Genomic DNA, 22,234 nt, shown 5'->3' on the forward strand with positions numbered 1-22,234 from the left:
AGCGAGCTAGGATCTTTACAAGAAGTTTTACATCTGCATTCGATAGGGAGATTGGACGGTACGAGCCGCGTTGCTGTAGATCCTTGTCCGTCTCTTGGTAGGAGGAATGACTGCCCCACACATAGTGGAAGGGAGAGAAGTTGTGGAGAGTGATTCCTTTAAGACAGAAGGGAGAAAAGGGGCTACCAGAACGGAAAACGTTTTAAAGAGCTCAGACGGGTGTCGTCGGCTCCAGCTGAGTTGCCATTCTGCTTGCTCTTGATTGCCCCCATTAACTCTTTGATTGAAATATCCTCTTCTACCTTTGCCCCTAACCCTTTGTCTATTTTAGGTATGTCTATAGCCTGAAAAAAAAATCTCCAAAGCTGATTCATCTTCAAGTAGTTCTGCAGTACACAGCCAAGAATGATAAAAAAGACAAGAATTTATTTCAGAGTGGTCGACACGTTTGACATCCTGTTCATCCCTGATTTCAGAAATATGCTGTTTAGCAGTCCTCTGGTGAAGCTGATGAGCCAAGATCTTCCCCACCTTTCCCCATGTTCAGAGATTTTGCCTGGATTTTAGAATAAGATTGTATGCTTGTCGTGTCGAGAAAATATCAACCTCCATTCTTAATTTTTGGCGCCTTTTGAGGATGTGAAGGTGAATGATTATAGTGCATATCCAGGCTGAAGATGTCCTCTGTTAGCTGCTGAATACATTCTGTATGAGCCTTCTTTTCTTTGCAGAATAAGAAATCACCTGTCCACAAAGATATGCTTCCAATGAATCCCGTACAGTAGAGAGTGGCTTTCCTGGAGTGTGGTTTTGTTCAAGAAAAAAAAAAGATTTTTGATTTGATGAAGTTTACAGAAGTGCCATCAGATAGCAGAAGAGGACTGAGCCTCCGGGGGCAGAACCCAGAACCAACGCCAGGGAATCGCTGCTTCGTTGCCCAATTTTGAAACATGCTGCTGCCACCACATGTGATGATTATTGCCTCGCTGAGAAAACCTCCAAACTTTTCTCAGATACAATCTCTCGTCCTGAGCAAGCACCAGGCGACTGTGGAAAGTAAAAAAAAGTCTGACAACAGGTCAGGAACATCCGGGGCCTGTTTCAACCAACTCTGAGTTAAGAAACTCTGAGTTTTGGTTTCAGAGCAGGAGTTCAGAGTTGGTTCAGTTAACACCTGATTATGTTGACCCGAGTTACTGCCACTAAATAGCTGTCATGTATGGAGCTCTGATTCACCATGGCAACGCACAGTAGGCAGAAAAGATCCTATTTTAGTTTGCTACTCCTGGAGAAGTTCTTATAATAAATATTAGCACATATTCAGACAAATATGGAACAAATGCAGCAGATTGTGCTGCAGCGAAGGAAAGAGAGTTGGTGAGGGAGAAAATTACAGAGCAAGTGAATGTGTTGGTTAATTAAAATATTTAATGACTGTTTATAATATCGCATGAATGACAAATGGAATATAGACTCAGTATTCACTGTCATGCAGCTGCGATCCTGGAGGTGACAAAAAACATGGAAGCAATTAAGGATCTCGTTTATAACTTATTTCAGACATTTAACTGAAAGGTAATAGTTGTATTAACATTAAAAACATTTTAAAGGAATGGGAAAAGTTAAGATCATTCAAGAAGCCTGGATGCTGTCAATACATCCTGTCACACTGGTGAATCCGAAAGGGAAACTTCTGTACTCACACAAGTGGGAGCAGGATACTAATACAGTTATTTTAAACAAGTAATCATATCAATGTTTATATGATTCGATGACTTGTTGGCTATTGAAAAAAGAAGAAAAAAACTTGGAATGTATAAAGTTAGCACAAAAAGTAAGGAATTTGTGTCTGGTAGGTTATTTGTTTGTTGTAACAATGCTTCTTGGCAATACATCTTATACTGTTGGAAAGCCTGTTTATTTCACTTTTAAATGGTGCCATATTTGTAAGGAACATGCATTTGTGGGCTGAGCAGCAGAGATGAGTACGTGGGTTGTGCCCATGACAAATTGGCCAAATCTTCTTTGCCGATGCCAAACAACTTATTTTGCTGTTTCAAATTACGCTTGTTTTGAGCTTCTGGTGCCCCCAGTTGCTGCCAATCAGGCACCCAAACATGCAGAGAAACGTCATGTTCAGCGATGAGTCCAGATTCTGCCTACGGCAGTTGGATCATAAGGTCAAAGTGTAGAGAAGATGCGGAGAACGCCATGCTGACTGCTGCACCAATTGAGTAACATCTTTTGGTGAAGTCAATGTGAATAGCGTGGGACGGCATCTCCCTCACTGGAAAAACGAGGCTCGTAATCATTGGAGGCAATCTTAATTCAGAGAGATATCAAGATTAGATTCTGCAACCTGTATATATCTCATATCTGCACAGTCTGGGACCAAACTCTATCCTCCAAGATGACAATGTTTGCCCTCACAGAGCAGGTTTATCAGAGACTTGGGAGTGGAGAGGATGGAACGGCCCACCAGCAGTCCTGACCTCAACCCCATTGAACACTTGTTGTGTCGGCTTGGGTGTGCGGTTTTTGCCAGAGTGACTGACGTTGACTGACGTGCGACGAATGCTGGTTGAAGAAAGGGATCCATCTCCCAGCAGTGTGACCAGGCTGGTGACCAGCGTGAGCAGGAAGTGCCAGGCTGTTGTGGCACACACTACTGAGGCTCCTGTTTGTTTAATTGATACATTTTTTAATTGCCAGTATGTGTTTTTTCTTCAAACTTCAGTCATCCAATCCACCAAACAACAAACAAGAGTCATTAACAAAACAAGTTGTTTGGCTTCGGCAGAGCAGATTTGGCAAATTTTTCATGGTTGCAAACCCACGTACTCAACTCTGCTGCTCATCCCTCAAATGCATGTTACTTGCAGATGTGGCACCGTTTAAAAGGGAAATAAACAGGCTTTCCAACGGTGTAAGATTTATTGCCAAGAAGCATTGTTACAACAAAGAAATAATCTACCACACAAAAATTCGCCTTACTTTTTGTGCTAACTTTATTATGTTCCAAGTTTTTATTCTTCTTTTTCCAATAGCCACCAATTTATCGGATCAGGGAAAAAAAGAAAGGGGGAATTAGGAGTCAGGCAACTTTTCTCACATTTCTGCATTGTTCACTTTCATGTGGAGTAGAATTCAATTCAATTCAATTCAATTTTATTTATATAGCGTCTAATACAACAGATGTTGTCTCTAGACGCTTTCCAGAGATCCAGAACATGAACATAAACATAAACATAAACATAAACATAAACATAAACCCCCGAGCAATTATTATATAAACAATGGCAGGTAAAAACTCCCTTAGTGGGAGAAAAGCCTTAAGCCAAACAGTGGCAAGGAAAAACTCCCCTTTAGGAGGGAAGAAACCTTGAGCAGGACCAGGCTCATAAGGGGGGACCCTCCTGCCGAAGGCCAGACTGGGGGAGTCAGGGACGTCGACAGCACACAGCAGGCAGGTGGAAGCAGCAGCGGGATGACCAGAGGTGGGGGGGGGGGGGGGCGTCAGCAGCACACAACAGTCATGTGGAAGCAGCAGCGGGATGACCAGAGGGGGGGGGGGGGCATCAGCAGCACACAACAGTCATGTGGAAGCAGCAGCGGGATGACCAGAGGGGGGGGGGTGCAGGCAGGCGGAAGCAGCAACAGCAGACATCCACGTAGGCAGGTGGAAGAAGCAATGGGATGACCAGAGGGGGGGGAGGGCCGGGAACACAGGCCAGAACGCAGCTCCTGAGGCTCCGGCCTGCAAACATACACAAAAGAGAAAAAAGGGGGGCCGGCACAAGAAACTACAGGAACAATGGACAAAAATGATAGCTATGAGATATTTATAATAAATAAAAATGGTAATGGAGAAGAGAGGCAGGGAAAAGGAGAGGAGAAGAAGGGTGAGAGGCACCGCCCAGCGGACCATGTCGGTGCCCCCCTGCAGCATAAGCCTATAGCAGCATATCTACCGCGAAGCTATATTTGAGACTAACTATTATAGTTTTGTTCTATAGCTGCGACAATGACTACTGACTCTAACACACTAAAGTTTACACTACCTAGAGATTTACCAACACCAGCTAGAGGTTTACTAAACACTAACTATAGGCTTTACTAAACAGAAAGGTTTTAAGTTTAGTTTTAAAGGTGGAGGTGGTGTCAGCCTCCTTAACCCAGATTGGAAGTTGGTTCCAAAGTAATGGTGCCTGATAGCAGAACGCCCGCCCTCCAAATCTACATTTAGATACTCTAGGAACTACGAGTAAACCTGCACCCTGGGAGCGGAGAGCTCGGCCAGGAACATAAGGTACTATCAAATCTTGTAAATACTGCGGAGCTAAGCCGTTTTGGGCTTTATATGCAAGTAATAAAATTTTAAATTGAATTCTGAATTTTACAGGTAGCCAATGGAGCGACGCTAACACTGGAGAGACGTGGTCTCTCCTGCGAATTCCTGTCAGTACTCGTGCTGCTGCATTTTGGATCAGCTGGAGCCTATTCAGCAAATTACTTGGACATCCTGCTAACAACACATTACAGTAATCCAGTCTAGAAGATACAAACGCATGAACTAGTTTCTCTGCATCCCTCTGCGAGAGGATTTTCCTAATTTTTGCAATATTACGGAGATGGAAAAACGCTATTTTACAAACCTGATTAACATATGGTTTAAACGACAAATCCTGATCGAAAACAACACCAAGGTTTCTCACAGTTGCACTGGAAGCCATCGCAACACCATCTAATCCCTTCCTAAGATGCTCTGGACCAAGAATGATAACCTCTGTTTTATCTGAATTTAGAAGCAAGAAATTTCTGGACATCCAGTCCTTGATGTCCCTAAGACATGCCTGAAGTTTAACTAACGGTTCTGTTTCATCCGGCTTCATAGACAAGTAGAGCTGCGTATCATCAGCATAACAATGAAAGTGTATGCCGTGATTCTGGATTATACTTCCCAACGGCTGCATGTATAAACTGAACAAGACTGGCCCTAGCACTGAACCCTGCGGAACACCATAACAGACCCTCGACTGTTCTGAAGAAACCTCATGTACATGAACAAACTGGAACCTGTCAGATAGATATGATTTAAACCAACGTAGAGCTGTCCCTTTAATCCCAACAACATGCTCTAACCTGTGCAGTAAAATGCCATGGTCAACAGTGTCAAAAGCAGCACTGAGGTCCAGTAAAACCAATATGGACACTAATCCCTTATCTGAGGCCATAAGAAGGTCATTCGTAACTCGAACCAGTGCTGTCTCTGTGCTATGATGCATTCTGAACCCTGACTGAAAGACTTCAAACAGATCATTTCTATACAAATAGTCACATAACTGGCTTGAAACTGCCTTTTCCAGAATTTTAGATACAAATGGAAGGTTAGAAATTGGCCTATAATTAGCCAATTTCAATAGGGTATGTTTACCGTACTGTTTACCGTACTATCCCTGGACATTGGCTACCCATAACCCAAGGTATTTTGTGTGAAGTATTGACATACTGTGTGTAATATTATTCATGCATGGAATGATAAAATCATGTAGGCAAGCAGTGATAGGAAATAAATGCTCCTGAATAATCATCAGGGTCTCAACAGTACAAGTCATGGTTGGTTTGACTGCATTAAACTATTCAGATCATCTATATACTTGACTGACGCAAATGCGACAAGTAGTCATTCAGATGTCTCTAAAATGCTGTTATATGATTGATTGTCTGATAAAATTGAACTTGTTTCAGCTTCATTAAGGGGAGGAGACAGAAAGTAACTCGGAGTATGTTGAAGTAAACCTGCTCTTGACCAGGATTACTGCACAGAGTCCGATACTGTGGTAACAGAATCCAAGTATGAGTTACCTCGCATTCTGAAACTGGCTCAACTGAACTCTCTTGCCTGGGATTAAATAACAGTTTCCCTGAGTTCAGGTTCAACATACTCTGTTTGAACATAACCCGTTTAGTGAAACAGATCCCTGCTGGGAAGAAGTAACACAGGTTAATAATAGAGTTGGAGTTGAAGAGAACAGGATGTGGAGGGGTGCATCACCGGAGGTCTCCCAGCAGTCTTATATCAGCATGGATAAGGAACTTGAGCCATCCCGAATTATAAACCTTGTCAAGAAGGAATTTTTTAAGCTTAATCTTAAAGGTAGAGAGGGTGTCTGCTTCCCAAACACAAACTGGTAGCTGGTCCCAGAGGGGAGGGGCTGATAACTGAAGACTCCACCTCCCATTCTAAACTGTAGAAATCACAAGTAAACCTGTCATTAAGAGCTTTATGTGTGAGGAGAAGATTTTTAACTTATATTCTGGATTTTATAGATAGCCAGTGAAGAGAAGCAATAAAATGGGTAAACATGATTTCTCCTGCTAGTTATTGTCAGAACTCTGGCTGCGTTAATTTGAGATGAGCTGGAGGTTTTTCTCAGAGAATCTTTGGGACAGCCAATAAATAAAGAATTACAGAAGTTCAATCTTGAAGTAACAAATGCATGGAGCAGTTTTTCCTAAATTTAACAATATTACAAAGGTGAAAAATGGTGGTCCTAGATACTGTAAATTATGCGAATCAAAGTACAAATTCTTATACAAATAACTCCCAGGTTCCTAGCTGTAGTACCAGAGATTGAAGTAATGTCATCTACAGTAACTAGGCAATATGTCCGTAAAAGGCTGAGGTCCAAAAGCGACTTCAGTTTTATCAGAACTTGGCCAGAGACATTTTTTAGTTATCCAGGTCTTCAATGTCTTTAAGGTTTGTATTCTAATCAACTGGTTAGTGTCTTCTGGTTTTATGAAGGGGTATAGCTGATTATCATCAACATAGCAATGCAAATGTATTGTATGCAGTCTAATTATATTACCAAATAGGAGCACATATAAAGGTAAAAAGAATCAGTCCAACCACTGAACCCAGCGGAACTCCGTGGATAAGTCTGATACGTGAGGAAGACTCTAAATTTACGTACATATTGGAATCTATCAGATAAATATGACTTAAACCAGTCTGATGCAGTTCCTTTCATCCCAATAACATGTTTAAGTCTAAAATGTTGTGATCAATTGTATGAAATGCAGCGCTGAGAATGAGATCCAACAGGACAAGCACAGATACAAGTCCACCATCAGGGGCCAAGAGGAGAAGGTTTGTTAACAGCAACCTTAAAACTCTATGGTTGGACTTACACCTGTAAAAACCCAATTTAATGTTATTTGAGGCTTTACTTAGAGTTAATTAGACACAGATCAAAATCAGTAATAATAATAATTTAACTGGGACAAAGGGCTCTTCATGTGGTTGAGAAGGAACTTCATAAACAGCCTCAGTCTTTGTCACAGTGGACCCAGGTTTTTGTCCCAATGCAAGCCCCTTAACTGTAGGTTTTCCTGCTCTCTCCCCATAGTCTTGTCATTCTTCACCTTTAACTAAAGACCACTAAAGCCCATAATATTTTTTTAATTATCATTTTTATTATTGCAAACTAATTTTATTACATTTCCGTGCAAACAACAGTCAGTATAAACAAAATACCATGTAATATGTTCACTTTCAGTGTTTAAAAACATTTTATTTTAGTTTCTTTGATATAAGATTACTTTTTTGCATAGCAACAATCATTGATTGTGTGTTGATTACTACACATACACATACACATACACTTTTACAAGGAAAAAATAAACACATGATGAATTTTTGTCTAACAAACACTCAAAATTAGAACATTAAAGAACTGGTTTAGGGAATCTTCTTTGGCTCTTTGTGATTGTGAAACTGTTTTGTCACTGGCTTTGATGAAGAACAATTGCAGACTGTGGTCAGCTTAAAATCTTGCCATTTGTACCAGAGCTAATTTTAAAAAAGGGGACACAAGCATCCTCACTTCTCTATATGCTATTTTTGTTCATATCACTTGTGCAGCCAACTGAAGACTTGCAGCTGTTTTCTCACTGTCCAGATGTTGTAATCCTGATGTCCAAAGCTTTCACTCAAGAAGAAACTCATCCTGGACTCTCCACTGGCTTTTTTGCCTCAGCTTACACACACACACTATTCTCCCCTGTGAACAACGAAGTAGAGCTGAAGATGGAGTGCGGTTTAAGAGAACTGCTTTTAGCAGAAAGCTGAAAATGGAATATTGTTACAAAATTATACATTTTCTTTGTCAGTGAACTAACAGTGATTTAGCTTTAGTTCTTTAATAGATAGATAGATAGATAGATAGATAGATAGATAGATAGATAGATAGATAGATAGATAGATAGATAGATAGATAGATAGATAGATAGATAGATAGATAGATAGACTTTATTAATAGACTCAGGGTCTGTTTAAAAAAGACAAACACATACAAATTTAAAAAAGACAGTCATGCCAGTGTTTCCACATTGCTGATATCTCACAGCACTCAGTCCAGGATTGGTCAACAGCATTAGAACAGAGTTTTGTGTGTCATTCAGTCGACAAATGAATCTATACATCAATTTTCTCAACAGAGGATGAAAAGTGTTTATACACATTTGACAGAATAACTCACTTGCACTACACCACCTGGGTTTTCCCATCAAAATGCGTAGGCAATCATTATAGGCAACCTGCAGTTTGCGGATGCTTGCCTTTTTGAATTTAACCCACAAAGGGGGCAGTGTAGAGTGGGGTACAGTATGCTCTGAAGAGATTAATTCTAACTCCATCAGAACACCAGGAAAATTTACGTTTCAGCACATTTGCTTGTGTATATAAAACACGCCGTTGCCTATACATATCCTCATCATCACAAAAATCATCAGTGATGATGTGTCCCAAATACTTAGCAGTGTGACAAAAAGGTAACACATTCCCTGACAAATGAAATGATGGGAACACCAGTTCCTTATCACCATTAGTTCTAAAAATCATAACAGAGCTCTTTTTAGCATTATAGCTAACATTGAATTCCACCCCATATTCAGAACATATGTTGAGCAGCTCCTGAAACCCAGCACTACAGGGAGAAATGATTGCCAGATCATCCGCATACATAAGATGATTAACAATAGTATTTCCTATCACACAACCTGTTTTACAGCTTCTCAACTGGTCTGATAGAGCATCCATATACACATTAAATAGGCAGGGGGAAAGTAAGCCGCCCTGACGGACTCCATGCAATAAAAAGTTACCTAAAATAAATGCACTATGGCAAATTATATCATTGCTGAATTAATTAATTACACTGCAGAGTGTGCCATTGACTTTAACTACTGGCATCAAAATATGCTCTAATGATTACATGATCTGCAAACTGAAGTAGCAGCAGCTTGTAAATAGTCAGATGAATACATTTATTACATTTTTGGAAAATAACTTAACTTAGACTTTCACAAAATTGAGATTGTGTTTATTTACTGCCTATGAAATGAAAAGAATAGACATTAATACTTAATCATATTTGCTACTGAAGAAGCAAAGAAAACATTTTGGGGAGCCACTTGTCAAACTAAATTGTTGTAAAAGTTTGACATAAAAGCTTATTTCTATTTAGACTTTAGCTATAACATATCTTTAGGTCCATGCAACATCAAAATCAAAGGCAGCGGATATGATGTTCAACTTAAATGACAAATATTAATGATTAGACAAGTACTTATAGCCTAAGGAAGAATTATAGAGAAGAAAAAACTGTTTAGACTGTTGCAGAGTCAGAATAGCCACAGCGGTAGAAGACTGGGATCACCAGATGGATTCAGCACTTTACTAAACTGCATATTTTTTGGAAAATACACCACTAAAATACTAATCGTAACAAACTAGGAAGGAATAAACCGCTGGTGCAAACGTGCAACTCAGCAGCATCAAACCATAGCAGGCACAAAATAGGATGTTTTGCGCTCTTTAAACCGTATACAGTAAGTCTAAACCCCAGTTTCTGGTACAGTCTGAAAGTTTCTCAAAGCTGATATCAAACTAGATCAGTCCTTAGGGCAGGGCTATTCAATTGGCGGCCCGCGGGCCACATGCGCCCCGCCAGGAGCTTTTATGTGGCCCCTGGTCATATTTCAAAAAAGGGGATGTTTGTTGAAAAAAAAAAAATTATTATTTTTTTCTTTTTTTTTAATAATATTTTTATAACTGGCTACTATGGACTAAAATGGTTGTGCTCAATGCTTAATATAATATTCAAATAAGGAAATCTTGGTGGAAAGTGGTGCTTTGTCATTATGGCGTGTTTTATTAAAAGTAGGTCAATATCAATTTCATTAAATTTGCTCAATGCATGGTTTCAAAATGAACTTGCATTCAAAATAATATTTATTTATCTGAATATTATATTTAACATTCACAATTACTAAATCTGGAGACAATTAATACATAATTCATATGTAAACTAGATATATTGAAATGTATAATACAAATGTATTATATTTACATAAGTCTTCGTCTTTGTGTGCAAAATACATTTTGAAAACCCCCACATTTTCAAATTGTGCGGCCCTCTCCATACAGTCCTTTTGCAGATGTGGCCCCCGGCCGAATCTAGTTGAATACCCCTGCCTTAGGGGATACAGAAACGGTTGGTGGCTATCCAGAGCAAATCACATCTAGATTTGATGAGGAGATACTGGACTTAAGTAGTCGATTAACTTCAGAGATTGGCTAGTCGAGATGAGGCCCAGTTTAATAATGTCATAGCCAGGTAGTGTGGAGGCGGGTCGAGGGGTCGAGAACAGGTAACCAATCTTGGATCTGGAACTGCACAGTGAAGCCACTGAATAAGCAATCTGTAACTATGAGTAACTATAAGTTGTTTTGGAAAAATCGTTTAGCATCAGTTAATAATGTAAACTTAAATGTAAAAAGTATCAAAGCTAAATCTTGCCCATACATAAACACACTCTTTTTTTCATCACTCCCTGATTATGTGAATCGTTCCTGTATAATAAAATCCTGCCTTCAGTCATGCCTTCATTCTTCCTCTTGAGGGCAGCACAACATCTAACCTCAGTGTTGGTGAAGACCATGAAGTGAAATAACTTTGTGTATCCAAACGATGGCAGCAGAGCTCAATAAAAAGGAGTTGCTTCCCCTTACCTAGGTGTCGTTCTCATCTTTTCACTCTAGATGGCAGGGTAACACTGCATTCTTTTATTCGGAAAACTTAAACCTGGTTTGTTGAATGTGTGCTGAGCTTCTTTTGTTCATTCATTATGTCTTTCAGGGTGGAGTTAAGGTGTTGATCACAGGTCCCTGGCAGGAGGCCAGCTCAACCTACAGCTGTTTGTTTGATCAGATCTCAGTCCCAGCTTCCCTCATCCAGCCAGGAGTGCTACGTTGCTACTGCCCAGGTAAGACAGAGGAAGCTCCAGGCACTTTTTTAACATTTTATTTTATTAGTCAACCTCAACTAATCAAAGCATGATTTTGAATCCTCAGTTCTTTTTTTTTTTTTTTTGTTTGCAGGTGCTGCTTTTTTATATTTTTATTAATAGAAACATCCTTGTCTCAGTCTTCTTTCACAAATAATTCATTTGACGGTGTAATAGTCCTCCTATGTTGTTAATGATCCTTTTAATCATCATAATAAAAATGAAATTACAATTTAATCACAAACTCACCTGCAATTCCATATGCAAGAGTAATGAATCCATGAATCACTGGACGACTGAACTGCACCAGGCATTACTGATAAGCAAATCTATCCGTAAATTGTAATAGTAGCATTCTTTCTGTAATGTCCCAGACTGTCATTATGTCCTCCCTGTCCAGCTCATGATACAGGTCTGGTGACGCTGCAAGTGGCCATCAGTAACCAGATTATCTCCAACTCTGTGGTGTTTGAGTACAAGGCCCGTGCTCTTCCATCACTACCTTCGTCTCAGCACGACTGGCTCTCTTTGGATGGTAGGGATACTCTTGGTTTTGTACTGGCTTTGGATCTTTTGCAATTATTCAGTCATCAAATATATTTTTTTATCTTAGTTTTACTTTACTCACTCACTATCCCAATGCAGTTTTTCCCTTCTCACTTGTAACTTTACTATCTTGATTTTATTTTTATCTAATCTGAAAAAGAGTGTTTGGTAAACAGTGAGATACACATAGAACTGCTCAGCTGTCTATTTTCATTTATGATTTATGAGTTCGTATCTTAATAAAGAGACTGTAAAAAACTATTTCCCTGTCTAAGACCTTTCACAGTGCTAAGTGTGATCTCTTTAGCATGATATTGATGTTGAGTTCAAGCAAATGGCCCAGAGGTACTGTAGCTGATGTTGCCTGTCCTGAACATGTTGCTTAAATGAGGTTGTGTCATGCATACAGTACCTACTGTATATTTTAACATCAGTTTGGTGAATGAATGAATGAATAAATGACATATAAATATTTGTTAAGAAGTTATGAACACCTAAATGAAATAATAGGTGCAGCAAGACTGGAGAGTCTCCATTCAGTCATGTCTGTGAGTCAGAGGATACTACAGGCTCATCGATGTGGTGCATGTCTAAGTCATTGTTGGTCTGTGTGTGTGTGTGTGTGTGTGTGTGTGTGTGTGTGTGTGTGTGTGTTTGCTGCTAGGAGAAGTATTGCTGCAGTATTTGAGCATTGACAGAATAAAGTAGGGCACGGTGAAGCACAGGCTCACAGGACAGCTGCATTGCAGACGGCCCTTCAGGGAGTGAGAGTGAGTAATGGAGACCTGCATGGTAGCTCCCATACATGGCAGCACCAGCGGATCCTTCCGCCATTCATACCCTACTGCCTCACTGGCCCATTCACAGAACCAGTTAAGGAGGAGCTGACTGTCTCAGGGAAAACACAGCCCACGTTATTACCTTACTTATATTAACTCTTTGCCTACCATCTCTTGCAATTTCTTCATTATTCATTGCATAGCAATTTTCACATGTAGTCTTTGTCCTATATGCACCCAGATACACAACAGTTAATAGATCATCTGCCCTTACATTTATTAAAAAAAACACAGCTGAATAGGGTATTTGCAGCATTGTCTAAACACAAGAAATTAAGCCAAATATATAAATAACAGTGGTCATATATGGTTATTATAAGATTTATTGTGTTTATTTCCATGTGCCCAAATAAAGTTAGATTTTGTCAACGTGCTGAGGTACCTTGTGAGTCTCTGTGTGCACCTGAGAAACAAGGGAATCCATGTGGAGGTGGAAGGCTGTTATGTCAGTATTAATCCAGGAGTGTGGTCTGGCGGCAGCAGCGCTCAGCGCTCAGCCCGCAGCTTCAGCACCGCTGCGCGGACAGCGCTGCTGCGCAGAGCTGCCCACGTGGTTCACCGGTCTTGTGACCAACGAATCCCAAATTCATTGTGTAACTTATTTTAAAAGTAGGGCAGGTATAATTACGTGCTGGCTCCACGTTCATAATGGCCGGTTCGGTGGCACGCACACACTAAGAAACACAGAAGCGCTTTCCTTTTAACGGAATAATCACAACTAGATATTTATGCCTCCTAAAGCAGCCAGGTGACAGGGGCTCTGTTGCCTTGTCGAGTATGTTGTCAGAGGTTTGATTAACTCGAATAGCCGGGCTGTTGCCAGAAGGCTGTGTGCCAACCGTGCCAACATTGTTTGCCCGCGTCTGCAGCGGCTCCGTGAGCCTAAACTGTGCTATGATGTGCTAATGGCACAGCTGCCTGCCTGCCTTGATTTGTCATAATGCAGAGTGGGGGAAGGGGCGCCTTTCCTCTGCAGCACTGCAGGTACGGCAGCCACGGGCAGGACAGAAAGCTGCTGGAGCCGCAGAGCTCTACCGTCCCCCCCTCGTCCCCCCCACACCAAGTCCCCCAGCTCAGAGCGCAGGACCCGGGGAGGGAGAGGAGGGAGAGGTCCCGCCGGGACGGCAGGTCCAGCCCCGCGCAGGCAGGGAGACATGCCGGCCGGCAGGGTTATTAGCGCCGAGTCCCCGCTTTACTACGGCGGCATGGCACACACACACACACACACAATGCAGGCGTGGGGGAGTGGGCGTGTTTGAGTAAACATGGTCGACTCCCGCAGGTTGAGCAATGTCTAGTTTCAGACAGGCGGTTAAAGGCTGAATTATGGTTCCGCGTTAAATCGACGCAGAGCCTACGCCGTAGGGTACGCGGCGACGCGCACCGTAGCTCTGCGTTGGTGTAACGCGGAACCATAAATCAGCCTTACGCCGGTCGCGGGGCTGGTTTTGCGCGGTTGCGCCGACTTTCCTCCGGCGCCGAGGCGCATTTACGCGCCGCGGAGAGCCGAGGACTGCTGATTCCGAGCTGGTCCCAGCAGCAGCAGCAGCAGTACCAGTCCCGGGTCCGGGAGCCTCCAGCTCGTAGGAGCTCCCCGCGGCTCCGGGACGCGTCTGTTTACCGGCCACACGTGGCACGGCGCGTCCCCGCGGCTCCAGGCGGCTTTACTGCAGGCTGGTCGCGGCTGCTACAGCACCGGGGACGCGGGCATGAGTGCATGTGTTCATGTGTCATGTAGGCATGTGGTCATGAGTGCATGTGTGTCATGACTGCGAGCAGAAACCAGTGGGAGGAGGTGGGGCTGCTAGAGGAGGAGAGAATGAGCGCTCTTCCTCTCCCTCGCTCCTCACGTCGCTCTCTCCTCTCACTTTGTTCCATTGTTGACGACTGCTCTGTGGAGAGTGAGATTTAGTCCACAGCACGGATACAAATACTTTTCCTTTCTTTTTTTGTATTTCTTCCCCTCCATGTAACACCATGCTTTAAACTGGCCGCCAGACTGTCGGGGGGAAAAAATACAATTTGAAGGAAATGCAGCTTTGGTTGGACTTCTCTGGGTCAGGATGATTGACATCTGCATTTCCTAGCAGACAAAGGGGCTGTTTTTTTTTTTTTGTTTTTTTTTTTGGGCTTTGAGGTGGACTCTACCAATGGAAAATAAAATAGAAGGTTAGAAGTGTTAAGCTCAACCTTTGGCTGTAGTGTTGTGCTGTGTTGTGGTTGTGTTTGTCTTTGGGATGTTCTGTTATTCTGTGCGTTTTTCTTCATGTCAGAAGTTTAACGTTTCTGTTTAAAAAAAAAAAACCCGCATGTAAGTTGTTGTGTCTCGGTGTAGTTTTACACTGCTGTAACAGAGTTGTAAGAAACCATCTGTTTTTGGCCACATGCTTCCCATGTGTTCCGTGTGACTCTGCGAGTATTAACCCCTGACGCACGACTCGTGTTATCCATGTCTCATGGCACCGTAACTTTCAGCCCCCCCAAACCCCCCAATCAGTCTAGATGCTTTACAAAACCCGAGCTTTCACGTTTCCTTCTCTCTGGTTAGTGTGATTGAAATGTTGGGGTCAGTGTGACCCAGCCTGCCGCAAGTGCAGCTTCACGTGTTGCTGAGCGCTGTAGGTAGAGCTTTAGCGCATTGAGGCTGTCGCATCCTGGACTGCCGCTACGCTGCCAGGGCTGTGTGTGCAGCTGGGAGAAAAACAACTACTACTGCTAGTGCAACACGGGTCACATCGCAGTCAGGGCTGACCTCATCCACGACAAGGACAGATGACAGTACATACGGCGCATGTGATGATCTACAGGCTCAGCACCACTGATCCATGAACTTCATCCAGACTCGTTCAAGCTGGATAGCTTTCCAGCCCTTAAAGCAAGACAGACACACATGCATTTATCTACCTGTTGCTCATTGGTGAAGTTGTCCTGCATTCTTGCATAGAACTAGATGCATATGCCATACCTTAGCCCTGGAAGCCCACAAAAACTTCAGTCGCAGCCTTTTTTCAATGTCTTGTAAACTTAAAGAATATGCACATTGAAATCTAACTACATATACAAACATATATTTATGTATATTTTATTTATTTATTTATATATATATATATATATATATATATATATATATTGTATGTGTGTGTGTATACATATATATAATATGTATATAAAGAGTAGCTTACACCTTACAACTGCATGAAAACTGTACTGACAAGTCTGCACACAGTTGTATCAGCTGTAGTAGTTTTAGCAGAGTAGGAGCAGTTGTTACTCCTGTGTTTGTACAGTAGCAGGAGTTGTTTCATTTGTCATGAATATGTATTTTTAATGAGAAAAGCAGAAAGGCTATTTTGATGAGTTACATTATGGTAGAAATTGCTGTGTGAGTACATAACAGCACGTTCATTAGTTTAATAGCTGTCGAAGTTGCACTGACAATATTATCGAAAGGAGCAATGGCAGTTGTAGTTCCATTAACAGTTGCAGTACCACAGGAAAGCTTACGCCTAGAGGTGATGGATCACCCCATAGGAGCAGTTTTGATGAGAAAAGGAGCATGACAGAGAAAATGTCTTTTTTCTGTACCTTTAATTGGCATTCTGTATTAAATGTGATATATAAATAAACCTGCCTTGACTCACTTGACATTTCTCCAGTAATTAGAAATCTTCCAAGTTAAGCAAGTCTCACGCTAATTGACTTTTTTTATTGATAAATTGGCTGCTTAATTTTTTTTTCTCACAGTGTTGGCATTTTATTTATTTAACTTTATAGATTTAAGTATTGTGACAGTGTATTTATAGTATACAATATGATCAAATCAAAGCCAGATTGATGGTTATGCAGCAGATTCTAGCTTTGTGAAGTTTACGCAGTTTCTAATAAAACTGACACTATGGTGTACAATAAAAGTATTGGTAGGTTGGAAGGCACGTGTATGACTCAAAATATGAATTAATGAGCTCACATTAGTGGTAAGAAGCTCATCTTTTCCCTTTCTACCTGCTAAATAGATTTTGTTTAGTTTTAATAGTCATTCGATCAGTTTGCAGATGTATTTCAGCTGGTTAAAAGGTTTATAAGTGAGTTGTTAAATGACCAATATAAAAAAACAGAAGCCAATGCATCCTGTGGTCTCTCAAAAAAACGCTACAGTTTTCAAAATCTTATAGCTTTATGTCTCTGATCTCTACTTCAGATCAGACACCTGTCTGTCAGCAATTGTAAATTACAGATGAAATGGGCCAAATTGTCTGGGAAAAAAGACTGGACTACAATTTCAATTGGTGTGTTGAAAAAGAATGAGAGGAAATCCACAACAGGCTGAGGATTTTGTGAGTGCATTAAGCCTAACAGGGTTTGGACGAGCAGCGTCCCCTGGGCTGCCGGGTTTTATATTTGATTGATTCTTCTTTGAAATAATTTCTCTACTCTTCTCTCATTCATGCGTCTGCCTGCAGCTCATATGTCAAGCAGCATATAGTTATTTATGCAAATAGGAAGCAAAATAAATGCTTGTTCTTTATTTCCTGAAAACATTTATTTTTTAATTTTAAAATTCAAACGTCTTTCCAAGACGAAAAGCCAATATTTGTGTTACTCAATTACCATGATAAGAGATGACAGTAAATCCCCATGGTGCGCTCTCTTGGCATTTTACCTTCAGCGTGACACAGTTTATCTACTCTGTGTGCGGACTCTACTCATATTGACCTATATCGCTGGATAAATGCCAGCAGAAGAGCAAAAGCTTTGCTGAAGCCCTTTGAACTTTGTTCACGGTTATTAAACAATGTTGTATAGTTGAGCGTAAACTATTTAATGGAGGAAAAACAGGTAAAACATTAGGCAGGACCACAGGCAAATAATTCTGGTATTAAAAGTACTATATCGATTTTGAATATTCAATTTTTAAATGTATTTTTTTTCTCATGTACAACAGGAAAGATGTAACAGGAAGCCCGGAGTTGTCCTGCGTTAACTTTTGTTTCACTCTTGAATTTAAAGCTTGCTGGTTCGTGAGGGATTTGAATTGTTTTTCCAGGCTGCAAACGGATGCATGCAGGATGAGTTAGGCTACAAGAGCATTCACGTGATGGCAGACTGACTCTGGGCTGAGCAAGAGGGAGAAATATTGTCACAGCAAAAATTTGTTTATGTTTTTATCAGTTTTTGCAGTAGGAAAGAAAATCTAATCTATGAATGTGGGCATTTGGTATTGTAAAGGTTGCATGTGCTGCTCAATCTTAATAAGAAACTCTAAAGTGCCAGTTGTCTGTTTTGTGTAAGCCTTGTGATGGATCACAAAGATTGATGACTAGGACGTGCCTTGCCTCTCACCCCATGACCCTGAATAGGATAAATACTATAGCAGATGGATAGAAGGACAGATCTATAACACACATACGTCTTCCTTACAGACGGTTAAATCTTGGTCTTTGAGCAATTGAACTCTTCTGCAATCACTCTTGTAACTATGACTAAAAGCAAGGCTAGTGTGTCTTTGGTCAGTGTGTAGTCGTGCGCTCCAGCTGCGTGGGCTGCTGCCAGATGGCCCCTCCGTCTGCGTGGTCCCAAATACGGGCCCCTGTCAATCACCGCTCACCAAGACCCTGAGGGGGGCTGCCCTCTGGTCTTTCCACGGGGATACACGTGGTTATTTGACTAGCTGGGGAAGATAATGAGGTTCAGCTCTGAACTCGATTGGCATAAGGAGACTAAAGGTTGAGAAGTGAGGATTAAAGATGCTCCACCACAGTCTATCAGAAGTAAATACATCTGTAAGCTCTTTTAGGATAGAAGAAAGCTGCCTTTTATTTTAATAACAGCCCTAATGTTGGATGATTAAGAACGTGATTGATCAAAAATCACACAAATGAATAACTCTTGATGATTGTAAGTTGAGTTTGCTTTGTTAATTGTTTGTTTTTCCCACTTCCTGCTGTGTTTTAATACTTGGACAGTAGGTGCGTTGGGCTCAACTGTTACTGGTGAAGTGTGCAGACAGGTTATGTGAGAGTGGACACATGCGTTGAGATATTTCTTAAGAGACTCTGGCTCCAATAATAGTTCTCTTTTCTTCATCCTTGACATTTCTGAGAAGGGACAAGTGAATTTTCCATTCTGCCTCACTGATGGCCTCTGTTTTGGCATGTCCTGTATGTCTTGCCCTTTTCATTCCTCTCTTCTTTTTATCTTCCCCTCACCATCATTCTCTTCACCCTTGTCCTGTCCTTACTCTGTCCTGTTATCTCCCCTTCTCGCTGCAGCCTGCTCTCACTACGGTCGTGCCACACCGTGTCCTCATAAGCAGCGCATCCTTCATTCCCCGTGTATATCAGACTGTCTCACGAGGAGCTGCTCCCCCGTCCCAAAGATGCAGGATACGTCCAGGGGAGCAGGTCTTTGTGGACTGAAACCTCATGTACATTTTAAAAGGCTCTTAACTGTAACCTTTGACAGAAGCTTGTTAGGAGAAACAACAGAGCCATTGTGAGACAGAGCAGTCATAACAACCGTGAAGGAGCATTTCTGAGTTTGCTGCTATCATGCATAAGTTATGTTCCAGTACTCCTGCTGTGGTGTTTATGAGTAAAAGAAATATCACACAACCGACTTGTGGCTTTATGAGTGGACTCTAATATCTGTTATGGGAACGGTTCACAGGTCAGTGAATGTCCCAGGAGGAAAACATTACAAACTTGTCTAATCTAATAAGGTAGAAAACAACAAAAGTGGTTTATACTTTAGATCATAAAAGTTCTAGTCTCCTTTTTTTAAAATACTTTTTGAGACTAGTGTTCATTTTTAGCTGAGCAGCTGTGAATCTGTTAAACAAACAGCAGTGCAGTATTTTCCCTTCTTTTAGATTTTCGTCCCTAAAGTGTCTTGCTTCTGAAGAAAGACAGGCCAGGTCATCATTTAGCAGTATATATATACTACTCAGGAAAAAAGTCTTCTTTTAACTCTGTTAATGGTTAAAATAGCTCTGACTACATGTTTCTCCACCTGCCTCTATGGTCAGGTTGGACGGGAATGTTAGGTTAATGAAGCGAAGTTGTCGCTACTTTGTACATTCACTTTTTATTGTAAGGAAGTGCAGGTCTGTATTTCAGCAGGGGAAATTAGGTACCGAAAATTATATAGTAGTTTATAATAATACACTAAACACACAATGAAATTCAGCCGGACAAGCTTGAACTTTGGTTTGAAGGGCTACCTGTATGGCAGCAGCTCTCTGGTTGTCTGAACACAGCCTGCTCAAGCGCTCGAGCACCAAGTCTCATTTTAACAGGCAATTGTGTTTTGAAGCGACATGTCACAGTCTGCGCTAAATACGTGAAAGTGACCACGTCTGCTACTGCAAACCGTCACAAGGGAGTAAACCAGAGAGTGGGAGGGCATTTCCAACGTCACGGTGTTGTTACTGTGCTGTTTGGTGGCTCACCTTCCCCGTCTCCACCCACTCGTCTCCACCCCCCTCCTCCCTCTGCAGTGGACGTGTATCGCATTTGAAGCAGCAGGCAGCAGGTGGAGATGACATCATCTGCACTGCAGCACACTGCAGCACTGGGTCTGAACAAAGACATGTCAGCCTCGCTGTGTATCCCCGCTTTCCCACCATCTCCGTCTGCATCTCTCCCCACACATCAGCCAGAGGGGGGAAGGACGAGCACAGCCTCCTGCCAACGCTGGTTCTCAGGCTTATCTCAACCTGCCGACTCCCCTCCCAACACATCTGCTCAGTCTGGAGTAGGCAGGCAACGCTTCACCTCTGCACCTCCACAAGCCACTATGTTGATAGGTGGAGCGGGATTACACATAATACGAGGCGCTGCGAACAATCCTTCCTGTCCCAAATAAGAGCGATCTGCTGATCTGACAGCAAGTTCAGTCAGGTTGTGTACAGCCTCCCCAAGAATCAAAGGCGAGGATCCTATTGTTGTTCTTTCGGTTCATTATTCACAGTGCAGCATCCTGTCCCTGCGAGCTGCAATTTAGCAGCCAGTGACATTATGTTTCCATTCCTAGTGATAGAAAGTACTTGACCTCTTTTACGGTGGCTTATGGGGGGTCTTACAGTGACAGCAGCTCTCTGTGGAGCCTTTAGCAAAGATACCGTGATGTGCAAATGTCACCAGGTAGCATAGTAAAGGTTCCCCACCTACCGTCATTAGGTCACTACCTGGGGCATCGGCACTGAGAGAGAGCAGGTCAAGCACGCACAAAGAGATTTATAGATTGTTTTCATTGTTTGCCGTGCCGCTTTGTTGTTTTGTTTTTTTTGCACTAAGTCCTTCTCCTCCCCTTCATCAATGAGCCAATAGCATACAGGCAGGCCATGCACACACACAGCCATGTTCCTGTCGCCTAGTTACCACTCAGCAGCAGGTTGCCACAGAAACGGCCTCATAGCAGCTAAATGGGGAATGCTAATGCAGTCTTTTACACTCCCTGCTGCAGTGGGCTTTCTGTGCCCATCCCAGCCCACTGTCTGTACACTTCATACTTATGTGTGTGTGTGCACTCAGACTCACAGGTGTTTGTTTGTTTTGTGTATGTGGTGAGACTTTTCCTAACGTTTCATTAATCCTTTTTGATTTCTGGTCATACATTTATTACATTCTTTATTAGTATGTGGATTTTTTTTTCTTCTAATTTCTTATCTAATTTGTGCAGTGATTAAAATCTAGCTGCTAATATTGCATTCCTTATAATTTGCCAATTATATATTTTCTTGTTTTTTCTTTGTGTGTTTGGAAATCATTTGTCCTGTTGTGTTTTTCATTTTTATACATTTTTGACACGTTACAGAAAAATGTTTTTCTTGTTGAAAATGTGTAAACACGAGCAGAAAGAAGCAGTGAAACTACTTCCAGCGATGCTGAGCATCAGTGAGAAGTAGAACTCGCCTGTTAAACAGCTTTTGGCACCTACATCTATCTTGATGTAAGGAAAGGCTGTATTTCAAGGACTGTACTTAGGTGCATATGTTTTGATTTACTCTGTACTGTCAGCATCATAGTCCTTCTTCCATACAGGTGCACGGAATAAGTCCATAACAGGGTGCACTTAATCAGCTGGAGAAGGCCTTCAGCTGTACACTCCCCCTAGAGCTTGTCTGAAGTGCTGTGTGAAAAAGTGGGCATATTTAACATGCCCCCGCTCATTGCCCTGTCCTTCAACCTCTATTTGTGTGCTGGAACTGTGTTTAAGAGCTGTGAGAGAGATGTTTAATGATGGCAGTCATTAGCAAATGACTGATAAGCTTTAAACCAGCATTTTTTTTTTTGATGACGCGAATAATTGATGCTTTTATGTTCTCTCCCATCCTTGAGAGACAAATAATGATCATAAGATTTTTGTATGCTACAGCTGAAAGTAATCAAAGTGCCCTCAGCTTTGCTGGGTCTTAAAAACCGACTTCATATGAATGTCTTCATAAACAGTTGATTATACACCTGGCGACTTTAAGCTTAGCCACCGCAACAGTCTCA

General features: G+C 41.7%; 1 protein-coding gene across 9 annotated transcripts in view; it reads left to right on the top strand.

Moving 5' to 3' along the window:
* camta1a (calmodulin binding transcription activator 1a) overlaps window positions 1-22,234 on the top strand; it is a 333,390-nt gene that overhangs the window by 299,718 nt on the left and 11,438 nt on the right. For all 9 annotated transcript variants that reach the window (XM_061735492.1, XM_061735493.1, XM_061735494.1 and 6 more), the window contains 2 exons: window positions 11,205-11,331; window positions 11,753-11,887. In XM_061735492.1, coding sequence (XP_061591476.1) covers window positions 11,205-11,331; window positions 11,753-11,887 — 262 coding nt within the window. The remainder of the gene's footprint in view (window positions 1-11,204; window positions 11,332-11,752; window positions 11,888-22,234) is intronic.

This window comes from Cololabis saira, chromosome 12, assembly GCF_033807715.1.
Source record: "Cololabis saira isolate AMF1-May2022 chromosome 12, fColSai1.1, whole genome shotgun sequence".
NCBI lineage: Eukaryota > Metazoa > Chordata > Actinopteri > Beloniformes > Belonidae > Cololabis > Cololabis saira.